This window comes from Lepidochelys olivacea, assembly GCF_965140295.1.
Source record: "Lepidochelys olivacea isolate rLepOli2 genome assembly, chromosome: 3".
In the NCBI taxonomy this organism is placed as follows: Eukaryota; Metazoa; Chordata; order Testudines; family Cheloniidae; genus Lepidochelys; species Lepidochelys olivacea.
Window position 1 is genome coordinate 199,336,568 of NC_140413.1, and position 15,651 is coordinate 199,352,218.

Genomic DNA, 15,651 nt, shown 5'->3' on the forward strand with positions numbered 1-15,651 from the left:
GTTGACATTTTATTTTATTTTTACTCATTTCGACTCAAAGATGTGGTTGTCTTTCATTACGTAATTACATCTCATTCACAAATGTAACATTTGTTTCCACTGACTAAGAACAGTTGTTTCCCATTTTCTTCTGAAAAGGCATATCTACCAAAATAAGGGATTCGCCCACTCTTTATGTACTGTTATAAATCAGATTCTGCAGCCATAATAATTTTAAAAGGCACTTGACTTTAATAAATCTTAAAAGTGTTAGTATTTATCAGGTTGTTACAAACCTCATAGTACTGCCCAAGATTTCAGGTTTGGCAGACTGTGCTGTAGTTGCCTTCTACTCCCTCTAGTGTTCGTAATGCACATTCCTTGTCCGTCTGGTTATCCAGTTACTCACCAGACAAGAGCCATATAAGACCTGCCCATTTATGACATCAGCTCTTTATTCAACCACTGTTAGGTGAAGCTTTAACTTCAGACTTTGAGGTGGGCTGTGTGCACGCAACTGGAATGCTTTCGCTCTCTCACTCCTTCGCAGCGTAGGAGAAGTGATCTGACACAGTATAAGCTCACACCATAGCTGCTCTTGCTTTTTGTGACTGGACCTGAAATAAGGGCTTTTATGACTTCGCATAACCATTCGAAGTGGAATAACGGCTGTTGCTGCATTGTAAATAGGAATTCTTTTTCTCACCTTGCAGGTAAGTGTTTTCATTGATTTCTCCTAATTTCCTCAAAAGTTTTGTATTTTACTTCCCCACTGAGAATTTTTCAAGTGCAACAAGGCATAATTTTCCGATCAGAGATCAGTCTGAAGATGATAAATGCAAAGTTACGATGCACTTCTACAGTGCTGTACAAATATACGAAGTTCATTTAAAACATGGTTCATATTTAGCAAACAAGTTTCAATCGGCATACTAGCATCAATCTCTGCAACCGTTGCTAAGCTGGAGACTCTACTATTTCGCTCGAACCAAATACTAGAAAATACACTATAGATACCTCACTAGAATAAAAAAAATAATATTTTCCAAGCCTGGGCAGTTCTGCATGTGTGGCATGATCCCCTTAATAGTCGTTTTTACAGCTGTGAAAGGAAATCAATGATCCTTCAGCACATGAGTATTCAGTACATAAGGAACAAATATCTTGCCCACAGCTAGATATGCTTCTGTATACTTACAATCTTTTGTGAAGGATAAACAAACAGCTACACCTAGATTCTACAACCTGCATTACTATCCCACGTCTGTAATTCTGAAACGAGATATCTGAGTTTTAACTGTTTAATTCCGTATAGAGAGGATATGGTTTAAAATATATATTCCTTTCCAATATAATGCCAAAATTCATTGCTTGGACAAATGTAGTATGTGACCTGCATAGTAATTCAACAAATCTAGTGAGACAGACTAACAAAGCTAAGCTTTAGGGCAGTGCAATGGGACCAGATTGTGATATTCAGTAATTTAAAAAAATCCTTCTGGTGTTACACTGTATGCAAATTAGCCATAGTAATTCAACAAATCTAGTGAGCCAGACTAACAAAGATAAGCTTTAGGGCAGTGCAATGGGACCAGATTGCTATATTCAATAATTTTAAAAAATCCTTCTGGTGTTACACTCTAGGCAAATTAGCCATTCATTTGAAAACAGTTTTTCTCCGTGACTGTATGTATTCACAATGTGAAAAAGTATTTTTTCAGTTACCCCCTCCCCAAAAAATGTTGCATACATCACACAGAATCCCCAGTGGGGTTATGTGTTGAACAAAATGGTTGCACACATGTTAAGAAAGAATGCAACAGGCCCCGATTTTCTTAGAAACCACAACATTAAAAACAAAAAGAAAGGAAAAATATGAAAGTTGCCTGATACTCCTTTCTATGGACCTGATATGTCTAGTTTTAATAAACTTTGCTCTTTGTTTTTCCATGTTATTCAGTAAGTTATTAATTTTACTTGCCATTTTTTCCAAGCGTGCATAATATATGCTATTACATATAAGCAAGTTGTTTTAACATCCAGAGGAGATTTTATCATCCAAATATATTTTTCTGATTCAGCTAGCATTACTCTGAGACTTAAGTCAATAAAGCATTGGCAAAAAAACAAGCAAGCTGTGGAACAAGGATGCTATTTGTATTTTAGATATTTTATTTTAATTAGACTAACTTTTACGCTCTGACAGCAACTAATTTGATTGAGCACATCTCTGACACATCAAGGCAAAGTTGCCAGAGTGTTACAAATGTATTACAGTGACAATGAATGCATATAATTAACTAATTAATGAAGGGCATTGTTAGCCATAGATTACTAATTTGGTTCAAACATAAAGTCACTTCTCTCCTTTTTTTAAGACATTAATTCTGGTCAGTTCACAATGTACCATTAAACACTTTCTATACATCAGTACTAGTGAAATGCAGAATCATTCCACAATTCAAGTTGCTCTTCCAAAGAAATTGTCACACTGATTTCAAGATGCAAGGTCTGTTCCCTAATTATCTCTTGGAAATAAAAAAAAAATGTGGATATTCCTTTTCAACCATAAATTCTCAGTGGTTAAATGAGACCATATTTTTTAAAAAAGGGTTATAATTTTGCAGCTGTCTGACTTTTAATAAGCTATTATCTTTAGCCCCATTTTCTTTGCTAGACTATACTGTCCAAACAGATAGAAATTCCAGTTATGCTCGCCATCTACTGCCTCAGGATATGGAGTCTTAATGAACCTTTCTTTGTGGCAAGATGAAAAATGCAAACATCAATTTAAGTAAAGAGAAAAAAATTGTCTGCTCTAAAAAACAAAGATCCATATCTATTTTTCTTGTCAATATATGTCACATGTCCTAACTGACTCACTTTGTAGGTGAATTTTTTTAATATTTGTTTTTCCCCTCAACCTGAAAAATTTAAGGTTAATTTAATTTCTTCCAAAAACCTGTCACCATGCTTTAGTTTAAAAGCCCTCACCTTTGTTTTAAACTATTTCAGATTCAGCAGTTACTAGGTACCACACAGTCCTGGTTTATAAAAAGCCAATTAACTGAAAACATAAATAATTGGTCTAAATCGCATTTGTGTTAATTCCATTATTGAGAATTTCAGTTTTTCCTCAAAATTTTATTCTATTTCTAAAGAGCATATTTTCCCTCTATTCTGTGGCCTACTTCTTCCCCAGGAACTGTGATCACCCCTTGTCACAGACCGCATTTATAAAATATTAAATTGAACTCTTAAATTTTCTTAAATTCATACTATTTAGTTCTAACAACATTCTCACTGAGAATGACCAGATAAAACACCATGGTTAATTAAATCAACATGGGAAGTAAAGTTCAGTAAAATCTTTCAAAGACTGATTTTTTTTCCCTTGGAGGCCTCCACTGTTTTTCTCAACAGGAGGCTTTGTTGTAATTAAAGCAGAGAAAACTGGACAGCAGCGAAAAACATCTGACTTGTGGCTCTTAAAAGCAGACTTTTTGTAGTGTGTACCACCCCCCAGTGGGCAAAAACTCTGTAGTAAACTCACAGCAAGCCTTAATCTTCAGAAAGACAATGTGTTCGTTTTACAGCAAGAACAAATAAAGATGTGTCCCTGATTCATATTTTTAAAAAATAATATCTTAGCAATGAACTGTTTTAGTTGAAACTGATTTAAGGCAGTGATGTCTGCCCAAATAAATTATTGTTGTATTACAGTTTGTGCACATTTTCATTACAACAATTTTTAATGCCTTCAACTGGTAGATGGACATCTTTTTCACTTTCTAGCAGGACACATTTATGTTAATAGCTAATATTTCTGAAGTTTTTACTCAATAACTCCACCATAACAGAAGAGTGCAGATATCATTTTCAAGACTGCCTGGGCAACATTAATACAGCAAGCATGTACATGTACTTATTTTTGTTAGTAGCTGAAATTATCACAGTAGACTGGTATCCTGAAGTAAAGAAGACATTATGTACCACAAAACATGCCCCCTCATTAAGGACTGATAACTCTGATCACATAATAATAGCTCATCTTAAGTGATCACTCTCCTTACAATGTGTATGATGATACCCACTTTTTCATGTTCTGTGTGTATATAAATCTCCTCACTGTATTTTCTACAGAATGCATCGGATGAAGTGAGCTGTAGCTCTCAAAAGCTTATACTCAAATAAATTGGTTAGTCTCGAAGGTGCCACTAGTATTCCTTTTCTTTTTGCAAATACAGACTAACAGGGCTGCTACTCTGAAATCTGATCACATAATTACTTGAACATTTTCACCAAGTTAATTTTATATATTGGAGAGCACTTTAATTAGTCAGTAGCTACCAAACCAATCAACTAAAGATCAACAACTATTCCTAACTAGGAAAGAAACAAAACATTGAAGCTTATCTATCAGCTAAACAGTATTTTGTATATACATAGCCTCTTGTTATGCCTCAACTTCAGTGCCAGGCATTTGTTAAAACCCTTCCAGATACTATTCCACTTAAATTTAACAAGGGGGGGAAATTGGTTTTACTTGGAGACAATGACAGCATTTGTTCTCTCTTCTTTCACTTCAGATGTGGACAAGTTACCTTAGCAGCAACTTTGAAAAGAAAACCTAGAAGCCATATTAGGTTAAACCTAGAGAGTACAACTCCCACCCCTCCTGAATGCTATTTTATTTCTGTTTTAAAATTCACCAAATCAAAGCTGCAAAGGCAGATAATTTTATTTTGAATAAGTACATTTCTTCTATACTCTGAACTTTTCAAGCTAACAGCAGCAAATTTGCATTTCTGATTTCGTTCAATAGTAACAAAAATACTAGACACAAACAAACTTCAGAAAATATTAACTGAAAAAAACAAATATTTCTTATGCCACTTTTCATCCACTCCAGTGAATACTGATTTTGCTTATACTTTATGCCATGCAAAGGAGGCAGAAAGTAACCCTCATAATCATTATCCATTTGCAGTCAAGTTAAGGCTAATATATTCTCCATGAAATTTCATTTTTGTTTTAAAGAAACCTGATTTAGTATTACAAACAGAAGTACATGGAGCAGTCTCAGGTTCATTCACTATAAGCCTGGGGGGGGAGGGGAAGAGGAGAGAAAGAATAAACAGTTTTGCACATTTAAAATTGATTTTCTATAAGCCAAAGAAAAACCTTATTCAACAGGAAAAGATAGAACCCAAACTAAAAGCACACTTGCACTTCAGCAAAACCTTAAATTCTTTGGCCCTCATGAGAATAGTTAGAGGTCCTTCTGCTTGCCTAGCATTAAACAAAAGAATGGGGCACCTTCCTGAAATATGATGATCCTGGAAATTTCAATTACTAGACAAGGTGCTTAGAAAGCATTTTGCTGTCGCTATTAACTACGTCTGAGTAGAACATTCAAGAAAACAATGCCTACACTTTGTTTTATATACAGCTGAGTACTATGTGCACTTTTAAAAGACTTTTTCAAGCTTTTTAAGAGCAAGTAAGGCCTTTGTAAACTAGTTATTTAACCCAAGTTTCTAAATTGGCCACATATTAACACAATTACTTTTACAAATAAAAAACAAGTTACATTAAACACATTTTTATTTTTGCTGCCCATCCATTTAAAATTATATTTATTTAGAATAGTAAAATATAAAGTAAATGAAATGATACTGTGAAATTGAAATTTTTTGAACTCATCAAATTTGTATTCAAAAGCTGAGTTAATTCTAGATGTCTTGTCATCCTGGTTACATTTATAGCCTAAAAATACTGCTTACCAAATTATCAAACCATTGTTTTAGATATTAGAGGGGAAATAAATCATAGGCTTTCATGGTAACCAAATTCCTGCCATAGAATACATGGTTAAAATTAAAAAAAAAATTGAGGGGGGGGGGGGCATTTGGCAGCCTAAATTGAAGTCAAGCTTAAGAGGAAATAAAACAATTTAGACTTTATGCAACTTTTAGCAAAGGTTGGAAGAAAGTTGTGTGTGTTTTTTTAAGTTAGCATTTGACAATGTTCCAGCATCATTTTAATACACCTTTATTCTTTTTGCCTGTGTACAGAAAAGAGTGCACCTAGATATAATACAGACTTCAAGTTTGATGTTTCCCTTTATAGATAAAAGTGTCGTGACACAAGACATTTTCTTTATATAATGCAAGTTACTTTGAATGTTTTAAAATAAAATCTGTGAGCCATTTGTTTGCCCCAGTGAAGCTTCATTGTTGGAATAAGTACATGGAAGGCTTCTCAAACATTATCAGTAGCTGTATTACATATGCACAGATAATAGTGTCTCAATAAAAGAGAAAGTGTGCTATCTTAGCAAGGGTCATGAAAATATTCCATTTTGTACTAAGTGTACTTAAAAACTTCTATTCATAATTGTTCAGATATATTACTTTTGTTACCAGAGACTGATTTATGCATTAAGAAGAAAAATGTATTTATAAAACTTGTATTTTAACTTTCCCTCTTTTCTCTTAAGAGTTTCCCCTCCCAACACCCCAAAATTAATAGCTTCTTTCAAAACCATGGGCCCATGAAACCTCCCAATTTGATGATGTGGAAACCTGGCCACAGTGTCTGTACCAGTGGGGGTCACTTTTCTTTTAATCCTGCAGGCTCAGCTACAATGATTTGATGTCAGGGAATATGTAGAGACAGCTCAAGAAGAAGGAAGTCTGAGCATGGCAGCAGGATTCCACTCTTCTATGTAGACAGATCACTGCAGCCTTTGATATGCAAAAACATTGTTTTCAGCTATAACTTCAGACGTAAAAGGGAAATGCAAGATATCAAACACAATCAAATCCTGAAGAAAAGTGTTCTCAGTTTAAGTAAAGGGAGGAGGGGGTATAAAGTTAATCCACATTTTTGAAACAGTGTCTTTTTCTCCAAAGAGACCTGTATTTTCCCCTCTCTTTTGTTTTGATGTAATTTCGAGAGAAGGGATAAAGAATTCCAAGAACTTAATGAGCTTTAGGGTTTTCAGTTTAATCCTACATTGCCAGTAGTACAATAGAGGCAATAAACGAGCGTTTGCATGTCAAATGGAGCAAAGAGGAAACAGTTTAGAATTTGAAAAGGTAAAACAAATACATTTATCTTCTTTTTCCACAGAATTTGGAACTTTTATTTTTTCTTTCTCAGGAATAAATGTTTAGAAACTAATTGATACACATTATTACAGTTTAATTTTACCTTAGCACTATATTTACCATTAAAAGTTCTAATTAAAAGCAATTATCTGCCATCTTTTATTAATGAATTGGGGAAAGAGTTTCAATTAGTACAGACTTCAAAAGCACTTTAAAACAAGCTTTTATTCCCTTCCCCCTGCCTTCCAGCATATGCCACCCTTTTTAAAAACTGCTTTTCCTTTATCATATCATATGAGATCCAGGGGGATTTCATTTTTATATAGATTAGACAATTAAATATATTAATTTAGGAATACAAGCAACAGAAGCTATATAAAACACAACATGTACAGGCATTATTTGAGCTGAAAGATTCCCTGGAATTTTTTTTGTTTTTCCAGTTCACAAAACAACATTTATTTTTCCAAAATGTACCCATGTATTAATATTTTATTTAATGTACTGCATTAAAATATTTCTGTTCTAACAATAGCCACATTTACAGAGACAAGGTGGGTGAGTCACATTTGGAGACACAAAGTGATCTAATCTTCTGTTGGTGAAAGACACAGAGCTCTTCAGAAGAAGGTGGTCCAATAAAAGATATTACCTCATCCACCTTGTCTCTCTAATATCCTGGGACCAACGCTGTTACAACAACACTGGAAGCAACAGCCACATTTGTCAGTTTAAGTCAATATTTTCATTACTGCTGAAACAAGGAGGGAGAGAAAACACCTAGAATTAAAACCACAATTATGAACATAACTCTACTCCTCAGTGGACATTTGCATTACTCCTACGAGAATGCTTCAGGATGGGTGTCCATAGTTAGATTTCAGAAAATAAATGAATACATATTTACAATGGTTTACCACCACGGCCTATAGTGGAGATGCTCTTGATTTACATGAGTCTAACAGAATAGAATCAGGCGCATACCATTCCACTTTCAAGATTCAAAAGTCAAAATGAATATACCTGCCCTTTTAAAAAAAAATGTTAATACCTACAGTAATTAACCAAGTCCCTGACTGGATCTAATATTTTATGGTAGACTAGAAGCAGCTCTACTTTTCCTCAGCTTATTAAAATGGGGACCTGAGCAGCCATTATTCTACATACATTTTAATTCTGAAGCAGATGCTCAGCTTTTTGGAATCATGAAATCTGAACAGCCAGATCAAATGTTTTTCTTTAGATATAACATTTCTTACCCCCTAGCACCCAGAATGTTTGAAACTGGAGTAAAGTAGCATCGTAAGTGTATTATTATAGCATAGCACTGATTCTAATAATTACCTCATGGCGAGATACTTCAAATGCAATAAAATAGCTAGACAAATTAGAGGATTGGGCCAAAAGAAATCTGATGAGGTTCAACAAAGACAAGTGCAGAGTCCTGCACTTAGGATGGAAGAATCCCATGCACTGCTACAGACTAGGGACCGAATGGCTAGGCAGCAGTTCTGCACAAAGGGGCCTAGGGGTTACAGTGGACGAGAGGCTGGATATGAGTCAACACTCTGCCATTGTTGCCAAGAAGGCCAATGGCATTTTGGGATGTATAAGTAGGGGCATTGCCAGCAGATCGAGGGACGTGATCGTTCCCCTCTATTCGACATTGGTGAGGCCTCATCTGGAGTACTGTGTCCAGTTTTGGGCCCCACACTACAAGAAGGATGTGGAAACATTGGAAAGCGTCCAGCGGAGGGCAACAAAAATTATTAGCGGACTGGAACACATGACTTATGAGGAGAGGCTGAGGGAATTGGGATTGTTTAGTCTGCGGAAGAGAAGAATGAGGGGGGATTTGATAGCTGCTTTCAACTACCTGAAAGGGGGTTTCAAAGAGGATGGATCTAGACTGTTCTCAATGGTAGCAGATGACAGAATGAGGAGTAATGGTGTCAAGTTGCAGTGGGGGAGGTTTAGGTTGGATATTAGGAAAAACTTTTTCACTAGGAGGGTGGTAAAACACTGGAATGCGTTACCTAGGGAAGTAGTGGAATCTCCTTCCTTAGAAGTTTTTAAGGTCAGGCTTGACAAAGGCCTGGCTGGGATGCTTTAGTTGGGGATTGGTCCTGCTTTGAGCAGGGGGTTGGACTAGATGACCTCCTGAGGTCCCTTCCAACCCTGATATTCTATGATTCTATGAATGTTTTAACAATATTGCATATTTTAATATATATTATACATAACTCACACCACAACCATGAACATCTCTCCATTCTTGCAGGATGAAATAATGCAGAAGTCTAAGCATTCACACAATTTGGAAATACTGTATCTGTTATTGAGGTAAAATGTTAACACAGTACTTAGACCCAGCTTTTCCACCTGTCATACAGTAACTAGTCAACAGTATTTCTGACATTTTATATTTAAAACCAAGAAGAGATTAACCTGTTCCCTCAGTTTAGCAAGAATGAAAACCGAGATAGCAGTGGTATGCAAAGCCTTCAATGAGACTGGACTTCTATTTGTAATCAAATGGAATATATGTCATGATTTCTCTACAGTCTGTTGATTAAAGCCGATTTCAGTTACTATTGTGCTGAGACAAATATAACAAAATAGCTAAAGAAAAATCCCAATAAATGTGAAATGAGACAGCAGAATGTCTATTAACAATTCCACTCATTCTGCTGAATTACCAACATACTAAGGCAACAAGATGTATTGGTTATGTAAATAATAAATGTAGCTCAGATTGTAGAAAGAATACAGATCAGCATTTCTTTGTATGCGAGTGTCCACTGTTATTCATTAAAATCTGTTTACTTTCACAGGAAATTAACAGCTTAAAGGACACTTTATAAGAGGAGTGGGGGTTTTTTTAGAAGGAATTAGCATGTTCCTGTTTCTTCAGAAGAATATCAATCTATTGTAAAATAACTCATATGGTTATAGAGCATGAGGAAATATTTTCTGCATTGGAAATTTTGAGCAAGTGTTCAGAAGTGAAAGTTGGAAGCAGTTCTTTCACTGCAGGTATGGATTTATCAGCAGGTAGCTACTGTACAAAGTTTATACTTGGATAATTTTGGACAGAACCTCTTTTTTTTTTTTTTTTTCACCTTCTGAAGAGGCTATCATCATTCAAGTTTCAGCATAATGAATGATTTCCATCATGTGGAGCTGAAGTTACGATCTTTGACTACTATGCTATGCAGAAGAGTTTGTAAGAAATACAAGGAAATCAATTTCTGTTAAGGGCCTTACACAAAACAAGAGAGACTCTTCATGCACAGACTTTATTTGAAGAACAAAATAGAAATCTCATTCCTTCATAGTGACAGGAAGTTGAAGCTTTTCTTCTCCACAACCTGGTGTGCTTATACACCATGATAAACCTGTGTTGGAATGTTCACTGAATACAGTGGAACTAGTCATAACACATTTACTACCAACAACAATCACTTGAGTAAACACAGATAAGGAAGACCAGCTACATGGAATAAACCGTAAGACTCCAAAAGTCATTCTCCACAGTAAAAAATTTATGTTTATTGGATTTCTGCAAGCAGAAAGTTTACTCATACTTTTAAATAAGGTAAGATCAATAATAATGTGGGGGTTTCTTTTGTTTGAGAGAATAAAATGCCATTAATAAATAAATCTGCCAGAGAAGGGATCATGACATTATATAATATATAGGTGATCTTATAAATTTTCAGGTTTCAGAGTAGCAGCCGTGTTAGTCTGTATTCGCAAAAAGAAAAGGAGGACTTGTGGCACCTTAGAGACTAACCAATTTATTAGAGCATAAGCTTTCGTGAGCTACAGCTCACTTCCTCAGATGCATATCGTGGAAACTGATATTTTCAGTATCCTAATTACAATGATAATTGAATTATGTTGTCTTAGAATGTACAAATAGTACCAGAATCCAGTTCTAATCTCAACAGTTCATGAATAGAGTCTACACTGCACACTTTGAATTAATAAGATGTGAAAATGTGGGTAAACCTGTCAAATAGTCGCTTATTAGCATACTGCTGAGTAAGCAGACTTTTGAGAATGACAAATATTGAAACACTAAATTAAAAGCATGTAATGAAATATTCCATCTAATCATCTGGAAAAGTGTCGTTCTAGTGGTTATGTAAACCACTCCCAAGCTACATACCAGCTCCTTGGGTCTCACACTTTTGAACATTCCAATTATTTTTTAACATAGCAAGGGAACAACAATAAAAATAATTCTTTTTATTGTACTTGATTACAACAACATGGGGCAGATCAAAGACTGAGTAGGCTGTATTTAGTCACTGCTCTTTTGCTCACACACTGACTATTTAAAAGGTTATTTAGGACTCTTCAGAACTTCTGGAACTGGTATTTAGGAAGGGCTTCGTTATTCTCTAAGGGCTTGTCTCCACTTACCGGTGGATTGACACTGCAGCGATCGATCCACTGGGGATCGATTCAGCGGGCTAGTGAAGAACTGCTAAATCGACCGTAGATCACTCTCCTGTCGACTCTGGTACTCCACCGGAATGAGAAGAGTAAGGGGAGTCAACGGGAGAGCGTCTCCTGTCGACATAGCATCGTGTGGACCCCGCTGTAAGTAGATCTAAGCTACATCAACTTGAGTTATGCTACTAACGTAACTCAAATTGCGTAGCTTAGGTCGACTTTCCCCCATAGTGTAGACCTGTCCTAAGGGACCTATATATGTTCCAACTGATCTAATAAAAGTTATTTGATGGTTTTCAGGAACTGAATGTAAAATTTAGACAAGATTTTGCCTTGAAGCGAGCTTCCAAGATGAATACATACATAGATGGGAATGAAGTTATCTGAGAAGAAATTACCTCTTTTCTTTACACATAGAATGTGTAGTATTTGTTAGAAGGATGCTTCTTGTTTAAATGAAATAATGTACAAATCAAACATAGTTGGGTTATATTCAAGTTACTATATAATACAAAACCTATAAACCAAACTAAGCACAATTAATGTAAGAAATGAAAGTAAACTGTACTTCAGTTCAGCTAAAACTCAAAGTTCACAATAATACACACATTTTAGCTGTCTTCTGTAATTTCAAAGTGGTGTTTTCATGGTAGTTCCTTGACTAGTAATCTGGATAATATTGTTCTTTTTTCCAGGTTGTTGAAGACCAGAAAACTAGACTGTATACAAATCTCATTGTTCCTGACCATGATCAGTGTAACTTGGAACATCTTCCTAATTTGGACTAAGATAGGGCTGTTGCTTAAAATGGCACCTCATTCAGTCAGTGCCAAATCATGCCCATCGGTGTGTCGCTGTGATGCAGGTTTCATTTATTGTAATGATCGTGAATTGACATCAATTCCTACAGGAATTCCACAGGATGCTACCACCCTCTACCTTCAGAACAATCAAATAAATAATGCTGGGATTCCTTCAGACCTGAAAAACTTGCTTAGGGTAGAGAGAATATACTTATATCACAACAGTTTAGATGAATTCCCTACCAATCTCCCTAAGTATGTTAAAGAACTGCATTTGCAGGAAAATAATATAAGGACCATTACTTATGATTCACTTTCACAAATTCCTTATCTGGAAGAATTGCATTTGGATGATAATTCAGTTTCTGCTGTTAGTATTGAAGATGGAGCTTTCCGGGACAACATCTATCTCAGACTACTTTTCCTCTCTCGAAATCACCTTAGCACCATTCCCTGGGGTTTGCCTAAAACGATAGAAGAGCTACGCTTGGATGATAATCGTATTTCCACAATTTCAGAAGTGTCCCTTCAAGATCTTACAAATCTAAAACGTCTCGTTTTAGATGGAAACCTTTTAAACAATCATGGATTAGGAGACAAAGTCTTCATAAATCTAGTCAATCTAACAGAACTGTCATTGATCCGCAATTCCCTTACAGCTGCTCCCATAAATTTGCCAGGCACAAACCTAAGAAAGCTTTATCTTCAAGAAAATCATATAAATCGTGTACCACCTAATGCTTTCTCTGATCTAAGGCAATTGTATCGACTAGATATGTCCAATAACAATCTAAGCAATTTACCTCAGGGTATCTTTGATGACCTGGACAACATAACTCAATTGTTTCTTCGTAACAATCCATGGTACTGTGGATGCAAAATGAAATGGGTTCGTGACTGGCTTCAGTCATTGCCTTTAAAAGTTAACGTACGTGGACTGATGTGTCAAGCACCAGAGAAAGTGCGTGGAATGGCTATCAAGGACCTCAGCACAGAGCTATTTGATTGTAAGGATGATAGTACTGTAAGCACCATCCAAATTACTACTGCAATACCAAACACGTTATACCCTGCCCAAGGGCATTGGCCAGTTTCTGTGACCAAACAGTCAGACATAAAGACTCCCAATCTAAATAGAAACTACAGAACCACAGCAAGTCCAGTACGGAAAATCATTACAATCATTGTAAAATCTGTAAGCACCGAGAGCATTCATATTTCCTGGAAAGTTGCACTACCAATGACTGCTTTAAGACTGAGCTGGCTAAAAATGGGTCACAGCCCTGCCTTTGGATCTATAACTGAAACAATAGTTACAGGAGACAGGAGTGACTACCTACTTACAGCCCTTGAGCCAGAGTCACCATACCGTGTATGTATGGTTCCCATGGAAACCAGCAACATCTATCTGTCTGATGAAACCCCCGTTTGTATAGAGACTGAAACAGCACCTCTTAAGATGTACAATCCTACAACAACCCTAAACCGAGAGCAAGAGAAAGAACCTTACAAAAATTCTAATTTACCTGTGGCTGCCATCATAGGTGGTGTGGTGGCATTACTAGCTATAGCGCTGCTTGCGTTAGTGTGCTGGTATGTCCACAGAAATGGATCCTTGTTTTCAAGGAACTGTGCGTACAGCAAAGGACGGAGGAGAAAAGATGATTATGCTGAAGCTGGAACTAAGAAGGACAACTCCATCCTAGAAATCAGGGAGACTTCTTTTCAGATGATACCAATAAATAATGACCAAGTGTCCAAGGAAGAGTTTGTAATACATACCATATTCCCACCTAATGGAATGAATCTGTATAAGAACAACCACAGTGAAAGCAGCAGTAACAGAAGCTACAGAGACAGTGGTATACCAGATTCAGATCATTCACATTCATGATACTGAAGGAAATAACGGACAGGAAAGAGTGACTATAAAGGTTGCTGTTCTACTGCAAAACACTGGATTAAAAGACTGAAAAAGCAATGTACTGTACATTTGCCATATAATTTATATTTAAGAACTTTTTATTAAAAGTTTCCAATTTCAGGTTACTCCTGCAATTAATGCAGTGGGGATACCTGACCACAATTCTCTATTTTAGTACTTTTTAGTAATTTGTACTGTATTTTCCTTGCTAATATTGAAGTTACAGCCCATTTAACTTTTGTGTTCTACTGAGTAAGATGACTTGTTGACTGTGAAAGTGAATTTTCTTGCTGTGTTGAACAATCAGGACTTTGCATTCATTTACGATCCTTGTAAGTATAAGCACAGGCCATTTTTCACTTTGGTATTAATAAAATATTAAACCTGGCAGACAGAGGAGATGAAAAAGTGGTTGCAAAACTTCTTAGAACTATAATGTTGACTCTGTAAACCACGACAGTACTCAATAAAGAAAAATGTGCGTGGTAATGGGCAATATCAGCTGTCTGGATATATCCATTTTAACAACAGTGAAATGAATTTTTATAAGCCAATTTGTCATCTACATGAAACTGAAGCTGTTGACATGAAAGCAAAAGTTTGAGACCTCAGCAGTTAATGAAACTCCTCACGAGGCTTCAAGAATACACTGCTATACTAACCACCACAAACCAAAGGGCACATTTCATTTCTAGTTCTCAAGAATGTGTAAGCTTATATATTATGGAGAACATGATGATAGCTGATAGGCATTTGGGGGAAATGTTAGTACCTGCACTTGAACAGAAAATATGCTGATAATTCCACACATTAGAAAACATATTAGTATGAACAAGGCTAAAATAAGGCCTCAACCAGTTTTGAGACATGATGCTAAATGGTTAGTTGTACAACTGATAAATCTGGAAATAAAGTTCTTACTTCTAAAGCATATAAAAAACCCCACAGACTACATGTGTATTAAATATACTTAGACTTGGCAGAATTCGATTTTTTTAAATAATTTCAACAGATAACATCAATGTTTATTTTTAAGCATTTTTTTCAATGTATATCTATTTAAATTTTCACAGTTGTGCAAAATTATGGATTCTAAGCATTTTTATGATTTTTATTCATTTAAATTTTCATGGTTCCAAGAAATGTTAATGTGTGTGTCAAACAAGGGGGGGGGGCGCAGAGGGGGCAGACAATTATTTAATGATGTAGACATTCAGATTGAAACATTTAAATATACAGAGTACATATCCTTCAGTCAAATTCTAATACGGCAATATTTTTTCATCAGTTTGTATACGCCAAATCAACATTTAACAACATTTACCAATACAATTCAAATCCTTCCAATCCTAATCCTTCCAAACCT

The 15,651-nt window shown here is 35.7% G+C and overlaps 2 protein-coding genes across 5 annotated transcripts in view; one reads left to right on the forward strand and one right to left on the reverse strand.

The window, feature by feature from the left end:
* The window catches only part of MACROD2 (mono-ADP ribosylhydrolase 2), a 1,326,034-nt gene that overhangs the window by 1,099,190 nt on the left and 211,193 nt on the right, over window positions 1–15,651 (reverse strand). The gene's annotated exons all lie outside the window — the stretch shown is intronic.
* On the forward strand, window positions 458–15,303 carry FLRT3 (fibronectin leucine rich transmembrane protein 3). Of its 2 annotated transcripts, XM_084622513.1 has the most exons (4): window positions 458–692; window positions 9,376–9,437; window positions 9,929–10,692; window positions 12,254–15,303. In XM_084622513.1, exon 4 carries the CDS (start codon window positions 12,306–12,308, stop codon window positions 14,253–14,255), a length of 1,950 nt encoding a protein of 649 aa, XP_084478639.1. In that variant the 5' UTR covers window positions 458–692; window positions 9,376–9,437; window positions 9,929–10,692; window positions 12,254–12,305; the 3' UTR covers window positions 14,256–15,303. The 2 variants fall into 2 exon arrangements, with proteins under 2 accessions (XP_084478639.1, XP_084478638.1); XM_084622512.1 differs by lacking the exon at window positions 9,376–9,437.

Coding starts and splice junctions, on each gene's coding strand:
- FLRT3 (XM_084622513.1), top strand. CDS start 12,306: ATGATCAGTGTAACTTGGAACATCTTCCTAATTTGGACTAAGATAGGG.